Source organism: Protopterus annectens, chromosome 6.part0 (genome assembly GCF_019279795.1).
Source record: "Protopterus annectens isolate FY-2018-M chromosome 6.part0, PAN1.0, whole genome shotgun sequence".
Lineage (NCBI taxonomy): Eukaryota > Metazoa > Chordata > Ceratodontiformes > Protopteridae > Protopterus > Protopterus annectens.
Window position 1 is genome coordinate 421,170,133 of NC_056737.1, and position 15,382 is coordinate 421,185,514.

The window sequence follows — 15,382 nt, forward strand, 5'->3', positions numbered from 1 at the left end:
CCTATTTATTGTGGTGACAAGGTTTAGGTCCCTAGAGCGTATAGCTTGGAGGGATTGGGATTTCTTTAGGTGTAGCATGTCCAACAGCTCTTGGTTTGACATAGCTTTATATGTTAGGTAGAGATAACCTCGGAGTAGGCGATATGCTACGGAGTAAAGCTGGAGTTTTTTGAGGCGGTCAATGTAGGGCATTTGTTTGAGGCGAGTAATCCTCTTTGTGAGGTACTTCTGTGGCCTTTCCAGCTGCTGCAGATGTCTTGTGAGGTACATTCCAAAAGGGGTGTTGTACTGTATAATGGGTCTAATGAGTGACGAGTAGAGGGGAACAATGACCTCTTTTTTCCTGGATGAGAATCCTTTTATGATGAGGTGTGCCACGTAGAAGGACTTCCTGACTACTGTGGTGATGTGACTATCAAAGGAGAGACTACTGTCCACCTGGGTCCCAAGGTTTCTTATCACTCCCCACTCTATGTCCCAGGTAGGAGACCTCTGCCATACCCACCTGACATTTGCTGGGCATAATGGTCAACCCTGCCCTTTGTTGTCTGCCCAGCACCTCCCTGACATGCTGAAGGTGCTCTTGCCAGGAATGGCTGTAGATGGCAATGTCATCTAAGTAAGCAACGGCAAACCCTCCTGCTCCTGCTAGGATATGATCTACCAGCCTCTGGAAAGTCACTGGGGCATTTTTCACCCCAAAGGGCATCTTTATGAACTCATACAAGCCAAAAGGAGTCACAAAGGCTGACCTCTCTCTATAGCACTGGGAGTTGAGGGCACCTGCCAGTAACCCTTGATAAGATCAATGGTCGTAAGATACTTAGCCCCACCCAGCAGCTTTAGGGCTTCACCTGTCCTAGGCATGGGGTAAGCATCTAACTCTGTGTGACTGTTTAATTTTCTGTAGTCCACACAGAACCTGGTGCTGCCATCCTTCTTTGGCACCAGCAGCACTGGGGAGGCCCAGGGACTCTTAGGCTCTTGAATTACCCCAATTCCAACATTTCATGCATCTCCACCCTTAGAGTCTATTTGACTCTCTCAGGCACCCTATAAAGGGCCTGGCTAAATACTCCTTTGGGGTCCTGTATCCACCTGGTGTTGCACCAGGTGGGTGCACCCTGGTTTCCCAGTGAACATGTCCCCAAACTCCTGTAACACTGCACGGATTTCTCAAACCTGAGTAGAAGATAGCTGCTGGGACATTGCTACTGCTTCCACTGAGGTGTCAGTCCAAGCCTCACTGAGGAGATCAAGTCACCAGATCTTCCACAGACTCCTCCTGCAGTCCACTGCAAATACTCGGCACAAGAGCCTCCCTATCATGGTAAGGTTTCATCATGTTAACATGGTGCAGTTTGTGCTCCTGCCTAGCAATTCCAGCATGTAGTTAAAATCACTGGACTCTCCTTACCACGTTGTAGGGTCCCTCCCAAGCTGCTTGCAGCTTGTTGTGTCTGACAGGAATGAGAACCATTACCTGCTGCCCTACAGCATACTCTGTAGCTCAAGCATTTCTGTCATACCAGACCTTTTTCTGCTGTTGAGCTTCTGCCAGGTTCTCCTGGGCTAAGCCCATGATTTCCCTGAGCCTTGTCCTGAGGTTTAAGACATATGCCACAACAGACTGCTGAGATTCACACTCATCTTCCCACTCATCTCGAATTAAATCTAGAGGTCCTTTCACCCTATGCCCATACAGCAACGCAAAGGGTGAAAAACCCATGGATTCCTGGGGAGCCTCTCTGTAAGCAAACAACAGATGGGGAAAATATTTGTCCCCACTCCCTCTTAAACTGGTCTGAAAATGCCCACAGCATGGACTTGAGTGTAGAGTTTAACCTATCAACAAGAACATTAGTCTGGGGGTGGTAGGGGGCGGTCTTCAGGTGCTTCACCCCACAGTAATTCCACAGACAAGCCAGCAGGTCTGACATGAAATTGGCACCTCTGTCAGTATTTCTTTTTTGAAACCTACCCTGCTGAAAATCTGTAACAAAGCATTTGCCACCTTTTTCCCCTCAATGGAGGATAAAGCCACTGCATCAGGGTATCTGGTAGCATAATCTACTACTACTAGGATACATTTTTTCCTTTTGGAACTTGGAGTACTCAGAGGCCCCACAATATCCATATCTACCCATCTGAAATGGCTTCTCAATCACAGGCAAAGGCATCAAAGGAGCTTTCACCTTATCTCCTACCTTGCCTATCTTTTGGCACAGCTCACAGATCCCGCAGTACCCTGTTACCTCTCTGGAAATTCCAGGCCAATAGAAGTTCTGCATAATATGTCTCTTTGTACATTTTATGCCCATATGACCTGCAAAGGGAATATCATGGGCTATGGCTAGAAGTGCCAACACTGCCAACTGCTGTATCCTCTCACCTTCTAGCCCTCCCTCAGGGGTCCACTCTCTGTACAGTAACCCTTTGTCCCAGTATACAGATTCCCCCTTCCCTTGAGAATCAGGTGCCTCACTAGCTACCTGTCTCATGCCTTGTAATGTAGGATCTGACAACTGATCCTGTCTCAACTCTTTCTTTGTAACCTTCCCAGCTCCCCTTCCACAAGAAGTATGGTATCCTCTGACAGCGGTGCCTCACTGAAAGTCTGGGTACTACTACTCACCTCTGCCCTTGCAGTCCCTCTGTCCAAGGGACCATTAGTATCAACAAGCAGTTGTGGCTCACCTTCAGACTCACTGCTACAGGGTAGCTCCCTCCCTGATGTACCCACCTTACCAGTCCTGGCTGCAAGTGTGTGTTCTTTCTGGGTCTCCCCCAGGCTACCAGACCCACATGCTTGTCTCCCAGCCTGACTACGTGTAACTGCATTAACACACGGTACTGCATTATCAAAATCCTTCCCTATCAGGACATCTGCAAGATAGTAGTTTGGTACCCCTGTTGTCTCAAGACTACCTACTATTGGCATTTTGTCATTCCCACTTACTGGCTGTCTCATCTTTTGTTCCCCACCTTGCTCCGTGGACATCTTTATGCCACATGGCCCCACTGGTTGCATTCAAAACATTGAACCCTACATCCTGGACATGTACCTGGACTAGTGGCTTCCTCTGCTACTGACAGATTCTGTTGGGACAGGCTGGGCTGCCATTGCCCACCATGGGTTCCTTTAGGCCCATGAGCAGCACTGGGTGTCCCTTTCCTGTGCAGTGATACCCTTCTTGCTAGGTATAGGTTTCCCTTCTTCCCCAACTCATCTGAAGTAGCACATTGTCTATCAGCTAACCATATCCTCATGTCCTCAGGCAAAGTGCAAAGGGCTTGCTCCTTCACCAAAAGGTATGCCAGCCCTTCAAAAGTGACATCCACTCACCCATCTATGAAAATAAGTGCTTAGTTCAGCAACATATTCACGCACTTTCATCTACCTTGCATCTACTCTCACAAAACTTTTTTTCCTATAAGTTTCAGGTGTTAGCTTAAAAAATTCTAACAGACAACTCTTTACAGCATTATAGTTTAAGAAATTATGATCAGACAGTCTGGAAAGGATATTTACAGCTTTACCATGGAGTAAGGGGCTCAGGTACCGTAACCAGAGCCTTTGGTCAACATCATTCTGTTTACATACCCTCTCAAACATATGAATGAAACTATCAAAATTAGCCCCTCTATAAACTGTGGAAGAAATAGGTTCATAGGTTCATACTAGGCTATCTGCCCGAGGGCATTTATAAGCCTAGCCATAGTTTTGTGGCTTACGCCACCCCTTAGTTTGGAGAAACTATGCCCATTATTTAGCTGTGCCTCTGTCGAGCAGTGACACTGAGGTAACCCCTGGGGTGTATCTGCGATCTCCCATCCATTGGTCAAGATTCCTCTTGAACAAGGCCAGCGAGGTGCTCTGCCTCACATAAACCGGGATTTTGTTCCACAGCATAGGGAGTCTTTGGGTGATGAATCTATCCCTCCAGCACGTCCTATTAATAACCGTGTCGAGGTTTAAGTCACCCGCCCTTGTGGCTCTGAGGGATCTAGATTTTTTGAGATGAAGCATATTCATCAAATCTGGGTTTGACATGGCCTTGTATGTCAGGCATAGGTCACCTCTGAGTAAGCGGTGCGCAACTGAATATAACTGGAGTTCTTTCAGTCATGCAGCATAAGACAGATTTTTGAGACCCTTTATCCTTTTGGTGAGGAACTTTTGTGGCCTCTCCAGCTGCTGCAAGTGTCGGGTCAGATACATTCGAATGGGGCATTGTACTCGATCATTGGTCTGATGAGTGATGAGTATAGGGAGACTATGACTTCCCTTGATCTAGATGTGAATCCCTTCATGATAAGGTGGGCAATGTAGAAGGTCTTCCTAACTACTTTAGCAATATGAGTGTCGAATGACAGGCTACTGTCAACCTGGGTTCCCAGGTCCCTAATAACTTCTTCTGTGTTCAGGGGATTGCCACCTATATGGTAGCTAGGGGTAACCTTATTTTTCCCGAAGGGTATGACTATGCATTTCTTGGCATTTAACTTGAGGCCATGACTCTGGCACCAGTTATCCGTTTCTGTGAGACCCTTCTGAAGGATATCTGTGTCGGATGTGTTCTCAACTACGGCACCCAGTTTGCAGTCATCTGCGAACTTTGTCAGCCATAACCCTCCTGTGTTTGCTTGTACTTCAGAAAAGTAGATGCCAAACAAGAGTGGGCCCAGGACTGAGCCCTGTGGGACACCACTTGTGACAGGCTTAGAGTCTGACATGGCGCCAGCAACTCTGACCCTGTGGGTTCTGTCACTCAGCCAGTTTGCAACCCATCTTGTAATGTATGGGTTTACATTTAAGTTGATGAGTTTTTCAATGTTACCCGAGTGGGGTATTGTATCGAAAGCCTTCGCCAGGTCTAGGTAGGCTGTATGGACTGCCTTTCCCTCGTCAATGGCCTTGGTGACTGTTTCGAAAAAGTCAACCAAGTTTAAAAGGCATGATCTGCCTTTGACAAAGCCAAACTGGGTTGGATCCAAAGTCTGCAAATTCCCTATGTCTTTATTTATGAGATCCATTATGATCCTTTCCATGGCTTTGCAGATCAGGCTTGTCAAGCTAATGGGACGGTAATTTCCAGGGTCGGTGGAGGCACCGCCTTTGTGGAGTGGGACCACAGTCGCTGTGCGCCACTCCTGGCAACGTAACATCCGGAGGTGAGACTAAGATTAAACAGCTGTCCTAACTGTGGGTTTAATTCCTCGTTGAGTTCATGGAGCACACAGCCGGGGACACCATCAGGTCCCATGGATGCTGTGTTCTTTGCCTTGGAGAGAGCAGTTCTCACCTGAGCGTTGGAGATGTTTGGGGGGCTACAATCATTTGGTATATATATCTCTTCTTTAGGCGGGGAGGGTGGGGAGAAGTTTGCACTGAACCTGTCAGCCAGTATGTTGGCAATGTCTGTAGGTTCAGTAATCTTCACATCATTTTGAACTAATTCTGAGCATATCTGGGAGTTTTCTCCTAGGTTTCTGACATAGCTAAAGAATGCTTTATGGTTGTCTTTAGAGTCCTTAGCTATTTTTTTCTCAAAATTAGCTTTGGATGATTTTATGAGAGCTCTTAGCTTTTTACTTATAGTGATCAGCGGTGTCTTACCGTTTAAGGATTTTGCTCTATCTTGTAGTAGCTTTCTCCTTTTATTGTAGAGTTTGTTTATGGCTGGGGTCCACCAGACTGGACGCTTGCCTTTGGTGCAAAGAGTCTTTGTTTTGCTTGGGATTGCCTGATCCATGCAGCCCTGCAGGTGCTGATAGAAGGCATTTGTAAGTGATTCAGCGGTTTGAGTAATGTTAACCGCCGGCTCAGGGGCCTTAAAGGAGACCACACTAGTCTTTAGAAGTGTGAAGTCGGCTTTCGAGAAGTTCTTTACTGTGGTCTTTTTCATTTCGGGAGGGGCGGGATGAGGACCTCCAGCGAGATTAGTTTGTGATCAGATCTCACCAGTGAGGGGTATACTTCTGGCATTGAACATTGTGCTCCCATGTTCGTGATGATGAGATCAAGTATGTTCTCTCCTCTTGTGGGGATGGTGACTAGTTGTTCCATGGCATTTGAGTTTATGAATTCCAGGAACTTTTGGGCTAGAGTGTTTGGGCTTGAGTAGTGTTCCCAGTCTATATTAGGGTAGTTGAAGTCACCTAGTATGATGGTGTTCGAGATACATTTATCCCTCCACTGTTTTCAGGAAGGCCATGTGAGGTTCCTGAGTTTGCGAGGGTGGCCTGTAACATGCTACAATTTGCATAGCAGTCTTGCCTATGGTTAATTGCACCTGGATGGTTTCCGATGCATCGTCGATGCCACCAATCTTGAGGTGTGGGTGTCCTTGATGAATATGGATACCCCTCCTCCTTTCTTGGTATTGTCCGGGTTTTGTGGCGGAACGCATGATATGAGGTAAAACCTGATAGTGCTGGGGTGCTCTCAGGAGCCTTGAACCAGGTTTCTGTCACAGCACAGACATCGATGTTCTCCATACTGAGAAGGGCCTCGAGTGCGTGCATCTTGAGGTTGAGACTTCTGGCATTGAGCAGCATTACCCTTAGTTTTTTTCTTTGTTTTGTTCTAGGGTGGTAGGTTTAGAATTTGAGCCTTGCCTAAAAAAGGCACTATGGGGGTGGCAAGAGCCTTTGCCAAAATCCGGAATCCCAGGGGTAACAAGTGCAAGCCGTCCCTTGCGAAGCAGCGTGGCTTGTCCAGCATGTCATCCCAGGCAGGCAGACATTGGATCCCCTTTGAATGACACCAGAGTTTAAGCCAATTGTTAAAACTGATCATCTTATCTCTGTATTGTGGCATCATTGTTGGTGAAGGTAGGATACTGCTCAAGGTCAGGGTCATACCTGCCTGGGCTACATAATCAGAGAGCTCCTCTGTGTCTCTTTTCATGTAGTCCAGGGAGGTACATCTCAGGTCGTTTACACCAGCGTGGACAATGATTGAGTCGTACTTGTACCTGCTGTTGAAAGACCTGAGTGCATGCGTTATGTGGCGGATTCTAGCACCCGACAGGCAGCTTACTGTGACCTTCTCCTTACTCAGTCTGGTGAGCGGGACATCAGTGTGTCTGACTATGGAGTCACCAATGACTAGTGTGTCTGGCATAGTGTTTGGCCTTAAGGGCTGTGACTGCTTGACACTCTGACTGCGTGGTCTATGTGATGCAGGTGTTGTGTTCTGAGGTGGTAGTTGTTTGGGTGTCTGCTTTGGTGGCCTCTGCTGTTTTGGTAGATTTTTGATCAGAGCCTCGAGTATGTCTTTGTGTGTTTATGTGTATGATTTGAGGTTGTGATGGTATTATGTGAGACTGGGTCTATAGTGTGTGTGGTTACCTTCTCCTCCTGTCTGGTCTTGCCAGTCCTATGTTGAGAGAGCTCAGCCTCCAGTTTGGCCGTATAGTTGCATCTCTCGCATGTATTTGTGTTTTGTGGGAGGAGGAGAGGGTTGTCTGTGTACATGAGGCAATTGTAACATTGCCTCAATAATCCCAGGTTCACCAGCTGAGCAGGAGAGGATATTAGCAACTGATCCCTCGACATGCTAGAAGGAATAGACAGAAAAACTTAAAAAAAAGGTTTTGGGGATGTGGGTGACTGAGAAATGGGGTTTGCTTTTTTTGGGGTACTTCCTATAACAAGAGTGCTGTATCGAGGTGATAAGTACTGTAGGAGCAAGTGCTTAGCTATACGGATAGAGAATAGTCTACGTGGGAGTCAAGTAGAGATAATTTATAGTTGGAGGACCTTTTGTGGTTCTGGGGTCCGGTTACTTCCTTCCCCATTACCTCCATGACTCTGGTGAAGAGTCAGCATCTCCTTTTCATGTTGCTTTGGCCTCTCCTTCTCCACAGCTTCCATTTCCAAACGCCTGGCCTCCAACTCAAGTCTCTTTGGCTACAGATGGATTTTTAAGTCCTCTGTAGAACTGTTGAGCTATCCATTCTCTAAGTGTTGTACACCTCCACGGTCAGTCTGATCTGCAACCATGTCTGCCTTAGTCAGGTTTCCATGCACCAGTCCTTTAGCCTGGCACATCTCAGCTTGCCATACTCCTCTGCTGACATACTTGCCTGCTCTCCCTGACTAACTGAGCTAACAAAAGAAAAAAAACGATTGTAATCTGAACTCTGAATGTTCACTGCGTGGCTGATTTAGAGTACAAAAACACCTTCAGTGATCACTGTACACAAGCTACAGGAAATCACTGTCCACACCACTACAAGCCAATTAATATGTGATGTGGCTAACTCACCACTGTCAAACAATTAATATTTGGTGTGGATATTCCACCATTCCTAAACAATTAATATGTGATGCCTGTGCACTGCCCCAGTAATCAAGAAGCCTCAGTCCTCACCACTAGCACCAGTGAGGGGCGTCCACTTTGGGAGGATAACAAGTACACACACGGTAAAGTACAATTTCCCTTAAGAGCACACATAGATCACAGTCAGTCTGGGGCTGGTTTCTTCCTTTCTCTCCAGATCCCCAATAAGACTCCCCACTGATACAGCAATAGGGTTCAGATCTCGGCCAAGTAGTCAAGCCAAGCCAAAACCTCCAGTACTCCCTGTCCAACCAGTGCTTCGTGTCCCTGCCCAAGTAGCTGACACACGCACACTTTGAGATTTGATTTATATACAAACACACAGACACTCCTGGGTAAGGCTGGCACAGGTTCTCCAGCCATGCCCCCTCCTGCCCAGGCTATAAGGTAGTAATCACTGCCACCAATTACTCTTATCAGCTACTAATAAGGCCCTTACCAAAGGGTTTCCAATTTTACTGTGCAATATTATTATTATCCAGTTAGTAAGTGTGATGAACAGCAAGGCTACTGGAGTGGCTTTGTACAGTATCACCAAATAAATGCAAGTGCTGTAGAGCTTAAATTATCTCTACACAAAACAGCCACAGTTAAAATGTTTAAAAATATTTAATAATAAATAATAAAAAAAACACACGACAAAAACTCAACACAATGACATTACAGAGTTCAGAAATCACAGGAAATACTTTAAAACAAAATTGTAAGACAGTTTGACATAAGTATAGAAATCAGCTAGTCTAATCTTACTATTTCTATCTAGCTCTAAGAGAAATCACTGTTCTAAATACTGCTTACATACAGAGCAAGCAAGTTCTTGTGAGTGGATGTTCTTACTAGATCCAAGACAAGATACAAAATGCTCTTCTTTTTTCTGAGATAGCACTTAAATTGATAATACACAGTAATGCTGAGTAATTTCAGATTATATAATTCTTGACACCTCTTATTTAAGTTTCCCAGGCTCACAGAACTCAGAATTTAACATATATATTTGTAATCTTGCACCTGCCAAGAAGCTGCAGCAATAAAGGACACTTTACAAGTAAAATCTAGTAATTATCTCTGTTTTAAAACAATAGAAAGAATTTCGTAGCCCAGACAACCGGTCTTTGAATTTGAGATCAAACACAGTTGTAAAATTCTTTACTTAACAGCTTTCTTCCAGCAGGATGCACAGGTACATTTTTGAAGCTCAGTACAACATATAGGTTAATCATAGCATATAGTTCTCTTTACATTTGTAAAACAAGCCTGTGGATTATATTAATATTTACAATGACATAGAATTATCTACAAAATTCTATCTGGCTGGGCTGGCAGCCCATCAGTTTTTCACATTCTGGATGGAGATTCTGTATTGATTCTTGCATCTGCCACAGCAGTGTGCCTTGGAGTGTGGTGATGGATATGGGTGCTTTCAAGCACATCAGTATCTAGGGTTCCCTCCAGATTGCTTCTTCATTTTTGCTATAACTCCCTATAATCATATCCTCTGCAGTTCCCATGCCATGCTCACTAAGGTGACCCACACTTCAAGGGTCTCTTCTGGTCTAATTCCTGCACATGGATTTTCCCAACTCAATGTACAGGTTGTTAGGGGCTGCACCTGACAACACTGTAGAGCAGGGCATTCCAGGTGAGGCATCATCATACTGAAACTCGGTGAAGGATTTTCTGTAGCCATACTCTCCACCCCCAATGCTGATGACACACGCATAATGCTAGATTTGCTCTAAGATGTACCAAGAGGGCATGCCTGCCCTGGGCCCTTCTTTTGGCCACACCTCCTCAATCCTTGCTGCACACCACAGCCTCTTGAGCCTTTTCCAAGTCTTTTACCAAGACTCCATGAGAGATCTGCCCAGAACGAGTATGTCCATTCTCTTGCCTTTTACCATCAGTTGCCTGAGCAATTAATTGAACTCCTGTCACCTGGGTAATAGTCAGTTGTTTTTCTCTATCTCTGCCACTGTTGCAGTAAATTGCAGTATTCTGGTGTCTCCTTTGCACCCATAGAGTTTACTGAGGTATTAACGATGTTGGCAGAAACCTTGCCAGAGAAGGAACTTCATGTATTCTCCTTCCTGGAAGAGTGCCTCTTGGTGGTCTCACCAAGGGACTCCTGCTAGTGCCCCTTACCTTGAGTGCTTCCTTGGTTGTAGGCATTTGAAGATCTCCAAAATTAAGGAGGCAGTCTTTCTAATCCGAGCTTAGAGGCTACCTTTATCAGGACAGAACTGGACATACTTCAGTTAGTCATGCCTGTCTATGGAGAGCGCTCAGTAGGTTATAACCTCAAAAACTTTTAGTGAGGATGTAGTGGAGAGTTCACCCTGGGCCCTTCCTTAGCCTGTTTTTCCTTATGATAGCAGTAAACTTCATGATTGCTTCCACGTTGCTGAGTATGTCGATGTTGCATTGAACCATGTGGAGTTGTCGGTTGCAAAGCCATTATATCTGATGTGCCTTTTTTTGGTGACAAACCTTTCTCATCAGGGTATAGTGAGGTGGTCAATAACCCATCAAAGTAAATGTGGGCCATCCCTTCCTTTAATATAATGTGTCACAGATGTGGTATCTTTCTCAGGTAAGGTGACCCCCTTCTCCCAGCAGATGGGTGATGAATGCAGTGTGGAAAATCTTAAGAAGGATAGTGGAGAATAGAATGTCTCCTGTTCCAGTCGGGCAGTTGTATTGTTTTGTGATATGGAACAAACAGGATGACATGTTTTCACACATTTTGTGCAGAGGAATTGTGTGGGTCTATCCAAGTGGAAGTAAATTTGTTTTCAGATTCTGTAAACCACATCTCAACTTATCTTAGAGCTAAGGATTGCAACGTCCTGTCTTGCCCAAGTCTTTTTGGAGTGGAGTGGCCTACAAATTGACATACCTGCCATATGGGAGAATATTGTCTTCTCCATAATCTGTCTGCTGTAGCAGGGCATCTTGCCCTTGAGAGCTGAAATGTTTCTTCTCCCATGACTGCAAAGATTCCTACATGCTTTTCCACACTTTTATCTATTTCCACACATTGCAAAATTCAGAAGATAAAACCTCATCCTTGTTGCCCTTTAGTGGCAGGGTATGGTCTGGTTTCAGGTGTTTTGTAAAGGAAACAATCCCAGTGCATACAGGGGACTTCAACATTAGTTTGCATGACTAGCAGCTTGATTTCATGTGTTCATTCTTCTCTTCAATACACTGCTACCAACAGTGCTTTCACTGAGATCTAAGAGGTAGTAGTAGCTGACAGAGAGCCTTTCACTAACAAGATTTTCTTCTGAGTGGAATATATGTTAACATCTTGCTACGAATATTATCCTATGCTACCTTGCATAGCTAGCTGGCAAGTGATTCTGACTTATCTTACCCTCTTGCATGTAGATCTCAGTTTTTGTTGTTCATGTGTTTCAGAATTCGCAAGTGAATAAATAGTACCGACAAACATTATCTGAGAAGAGTTTACTTGCTTAAAAAAGACAGTTTTACATATGCATTCCAATTCAGAACTTTCCAAAAATGTATGTGCATCATAAGATGGTTTTATACATCTTAGATTCAGTATGGAAGAACCTGAAAACTCATGCTTCGTACCATACTTGCTATCATGACAAAATCAACATAATTGTTTTATAAGTTTTATACCTGTAATCTCTGAAAAATGGAATATCTGATAATAGGCTGTTGGAACAATTTTGTGTTTAATCAAGAATTAAGGTATCTTTAGTAAATTTTGTAATGTTTGTTTACAAGGGAAGGAAGGCTGTAAAACTCAAGATCTCATCTTTCTGTTTCACACACAGTAGAACACATTCCCATCTAGGCACTTTATTGTTTTCTTTTTATTTTAAGGTGAGAAGCAAATTATATGTTTTATTCACCTGGGAAAGCCATTATAGGGCTGTAAAACCCAGTGAATTTCTTCCAATCACATGACATATGATGAGCTGTGAGCCAGTTTCTTGGTAACTGGATGAAAATGCATTTTCTTGTGGTTTTGACTTGGTCTTGCTTGAAGTGCATGCTCTGTACAGACAGTAAACATTAGAGTAGAACAAGAAAACTGTAAATGTGGTGAAGGTCAAGTGCATTCCTTTTTACTGTGTTTGGGTGGATTTTTTTTTACAGCTGTAACTGCAATTCCCAGACTCCATCACCGGTAAAGATAGCAGTAGCAGGAGCAGAGAATTACCTCAGTGCTGTGCTTCGACTGTTTGTAGATCTGCTGTCACACAAAACTCCAGACTGGCTCGCTTACATGAGATTTCTTGTTATTCCTCTTGGTAAGCTAAATTTTTTCTCTCTTTGACTTTCTCCAATAATCACCACCATTCAACATCAACAGTACTGTGCTGTCATTATCCACCACTTTTAACTATCTAGAATCTTCTACACAACAACTAAAATACTGGAACCAGGCAGAATCAACGGTCAAAAATAGCACACAGTTACGGTGTGGTGGTTATCTAGAATCTTCTTTGGTCCGATGTTGTCTTTCATCTGAGTCAACCTTTGGGTTGCCAGCTCCATTCAGGTCTTATATCTGCACCATTTTTGGAAGATGTGGATTTATGGATCTGGCTCCTCCCCTACTCCGTAATTCCCTGCATTCCCCAAATGACTACAGATCGCATTTACTGCTTCTGTCAGAAGGTTGTGGGCTATGAGGGCTCTGATCATCTGTACAGGATAGGTGATATTTTTTTCAGTGTTTCTGCTAATTTTTCTTGCTGGGCTTTGGCAGAATTTTTCTCACATAGTTGCTTAAAACGTCCTTTAATCTCCTCCCTATTTAAAGAAAAAAAAAGTTTACTGACCACCTCCACATGGCTGGCTTTAAATTTTTTTCATGCCTTTTCTTCCATTCTTTCCTCCAGGAACCAAACAGTTTTTTCTCTAAGCTAGTTAGACTGCATGTAATACTTAAAACTGCTTAACTGTTATTTTCTTCAGTGTTTTTCTGCTGCTGAGTGTGTTTTTCATGGTGGACAATGTTCAAGTCTTCAAGATGAGCCTGCTGGCACAAAATTCCCCCCACAGGAACTGCATTTCTTATATGCGTACTGTCTGGGTACAGCCCACCTGGACTCTGACTGTGAGGTGTGTGCATCATTTGATACTAGAGCTTTACAAGTACTCGGGGACAAATTGGTCTTTAAAGACAGTCTTCCTGTCCAAGTGGGAATGTCTGCTCCTTCTGTTGCTCCAAAGTCATAGTCATCTTCTTCTTCCTCAGAAAAGAAGGCAGAGAAATCAAGATCTTTGAGGGATAGAGAGAGAGAGAGAGGAGGTGGTAGAGAAAAAAAAGCTAAAAATTCTTCTCTCGATCCAGCAGCTCTTTTGGGTCTGGCCCCAAAGACTCTCCTAACTGTTTGGATCCAATCACGAATGACTACTCCATGCTTCTTATGTGAGCTGGTGAGTCCTAGGCTTCACTCCCTATTCCTGCAGGAGAGATGCTCCTACCGGCCATCTTCAGTAGTTTCTTCTTAGAGGTCCTTCCATTCCACAAGCAGCCTTACCAAAACAGATGTCGACAGGATGATGTGAAGGTTCTCTGGATGCAGATTCAATTGGGATTTCTCTTGGCAGTGTCCCCTTCGAGCTTACTAGGTTGAGTCCCATCCACCTCTCTTTTGGTGTCTCCTATTCCAATCCAACCTTTGAATTAGCACTTCTGTCAGAGCTATAGTTGTTTCAACTTCAACTCCAGTCTTATCCCTTACTCAAGGCTCAAGGGGAGCAATAGACTCCAAAGTTATCAGTGCAGCATCTTCCTTAGCATTTGAAGCATTTGAAAGGGTTCTCTCCGGATTGAGAGAGGAGATGTCTGCACCATGCTTGTCTCTGACCCAGCCTCCCCTTGGGTTCTGCTTTTGAGATCCCTCATCTTAATCGATGGTGACAGTCGGCCTCCTTTAGCTTTGGTGGTACTCATCATGTGAGTTCTCAGTCCGATTCCAAATCCTCCTCAGAAGCCCAAACATGGAAGGGTCCTAGGAAACAGTCATGTATGAGAAGACGTTTGGACTTCTCCCCAGAGTCAGTAACAGAAGACATAGGTTTACGTGAAGGAGAATGGTCACCATGATTTATTTATTTAACATTTGTTTACCAGGAACGTCTGACTGGGACAGAGCACATTTTCAGTGGATGCCTGGGGAGAAATGCAGATGCATGTCTTTGGAATGTGGGAGGAAACCCACACAAATGAAGGGAGGACATGCAGACTCTGCACAGAAGGCACCCCAGCTGGAAATCGAACCGTAGAACCTCTTGCTGTGAGGCGACAATGCTAACCACTGCACCACCTGAGTTCAGTGTCCTCTAGAAGATGTAACCTTCAGTGATATTCTCTCTCTGATGAAACAGAGAGGGGGATGGTCCACAAATCGTCTTTCCTGAAGAGTCTGTGGACTGGCTGTTCTATCTCTTGCATGATGCTACTTGCTGATGTCCTTATAGATCTGTTGAATCAGTGTGGATTGTGGAAGAGCTCTGATGTGGTGGAGCCCATCTCAAAGAAACCCAGGAAGATCTTGGTCACACCAAAAGACAGAGAGCACTGGAGCAAGGATCCCCTGGTAGATGCTATGGTTGTGGCAGCAGCCACTAAGGAAGGTCTCAGAAGAGAGCACATCTTTCCAGGCCCCTAACAGGGCATGACAGGTGATGGTCTCAGTGACTTTTGCACTTTGAGAGCTGAACTACCTTGTCGATATGACGCAATTTGAGAAGGACCTGAATAAGGAGCCTACCAAGTCCCTCTGTGGTAACTTGCTGGCTGATATCCCCCCCCCCCCCAAAAAAAAAAAGTTGATTCACAATTGTCTACTCTACAGTTATTGTCCAGTTTGTCCATGCACCTGCTTTCTAATGCAGTCAATGGTACAGCTAGAGCAGCAGGTACAGGCATAGCCATCTAGCAACATGCCTTTATGCGATTATGTGACTTTGCAGAAGACTTCAGTACATCTTTTCTTAATGCCCCTTTTGATGGCTTGCCACTCTTCAGACTGAAGGTAA

The 15,382-nt window shown here is 44.6% G+C and overlaps 1 protein-coding gene across 1 annotated transcript in view; it reads left to right on the top strand.

The window, feature by feature from the left end:
- The window catches only part of PACS2 (phosphofurin acidic cluster sorting protein 2), a 1,734,969-nt gene that overhangs the window by 1,010,021 nt on the left and 709,566 nt on the right, over positions 1–15,382 (top strand). Inside the window, exon 17 of the mRNA XM_044073533.1 lies at positions 12,485–12,639. Within this exon, the coding sequence (XP_043929468.1) occupies positions 12,485–12,639 (155 nt within the window). The remainder of the gene's footprint in view (positions 1–12,484; positions 12,640–15,382) is intronic.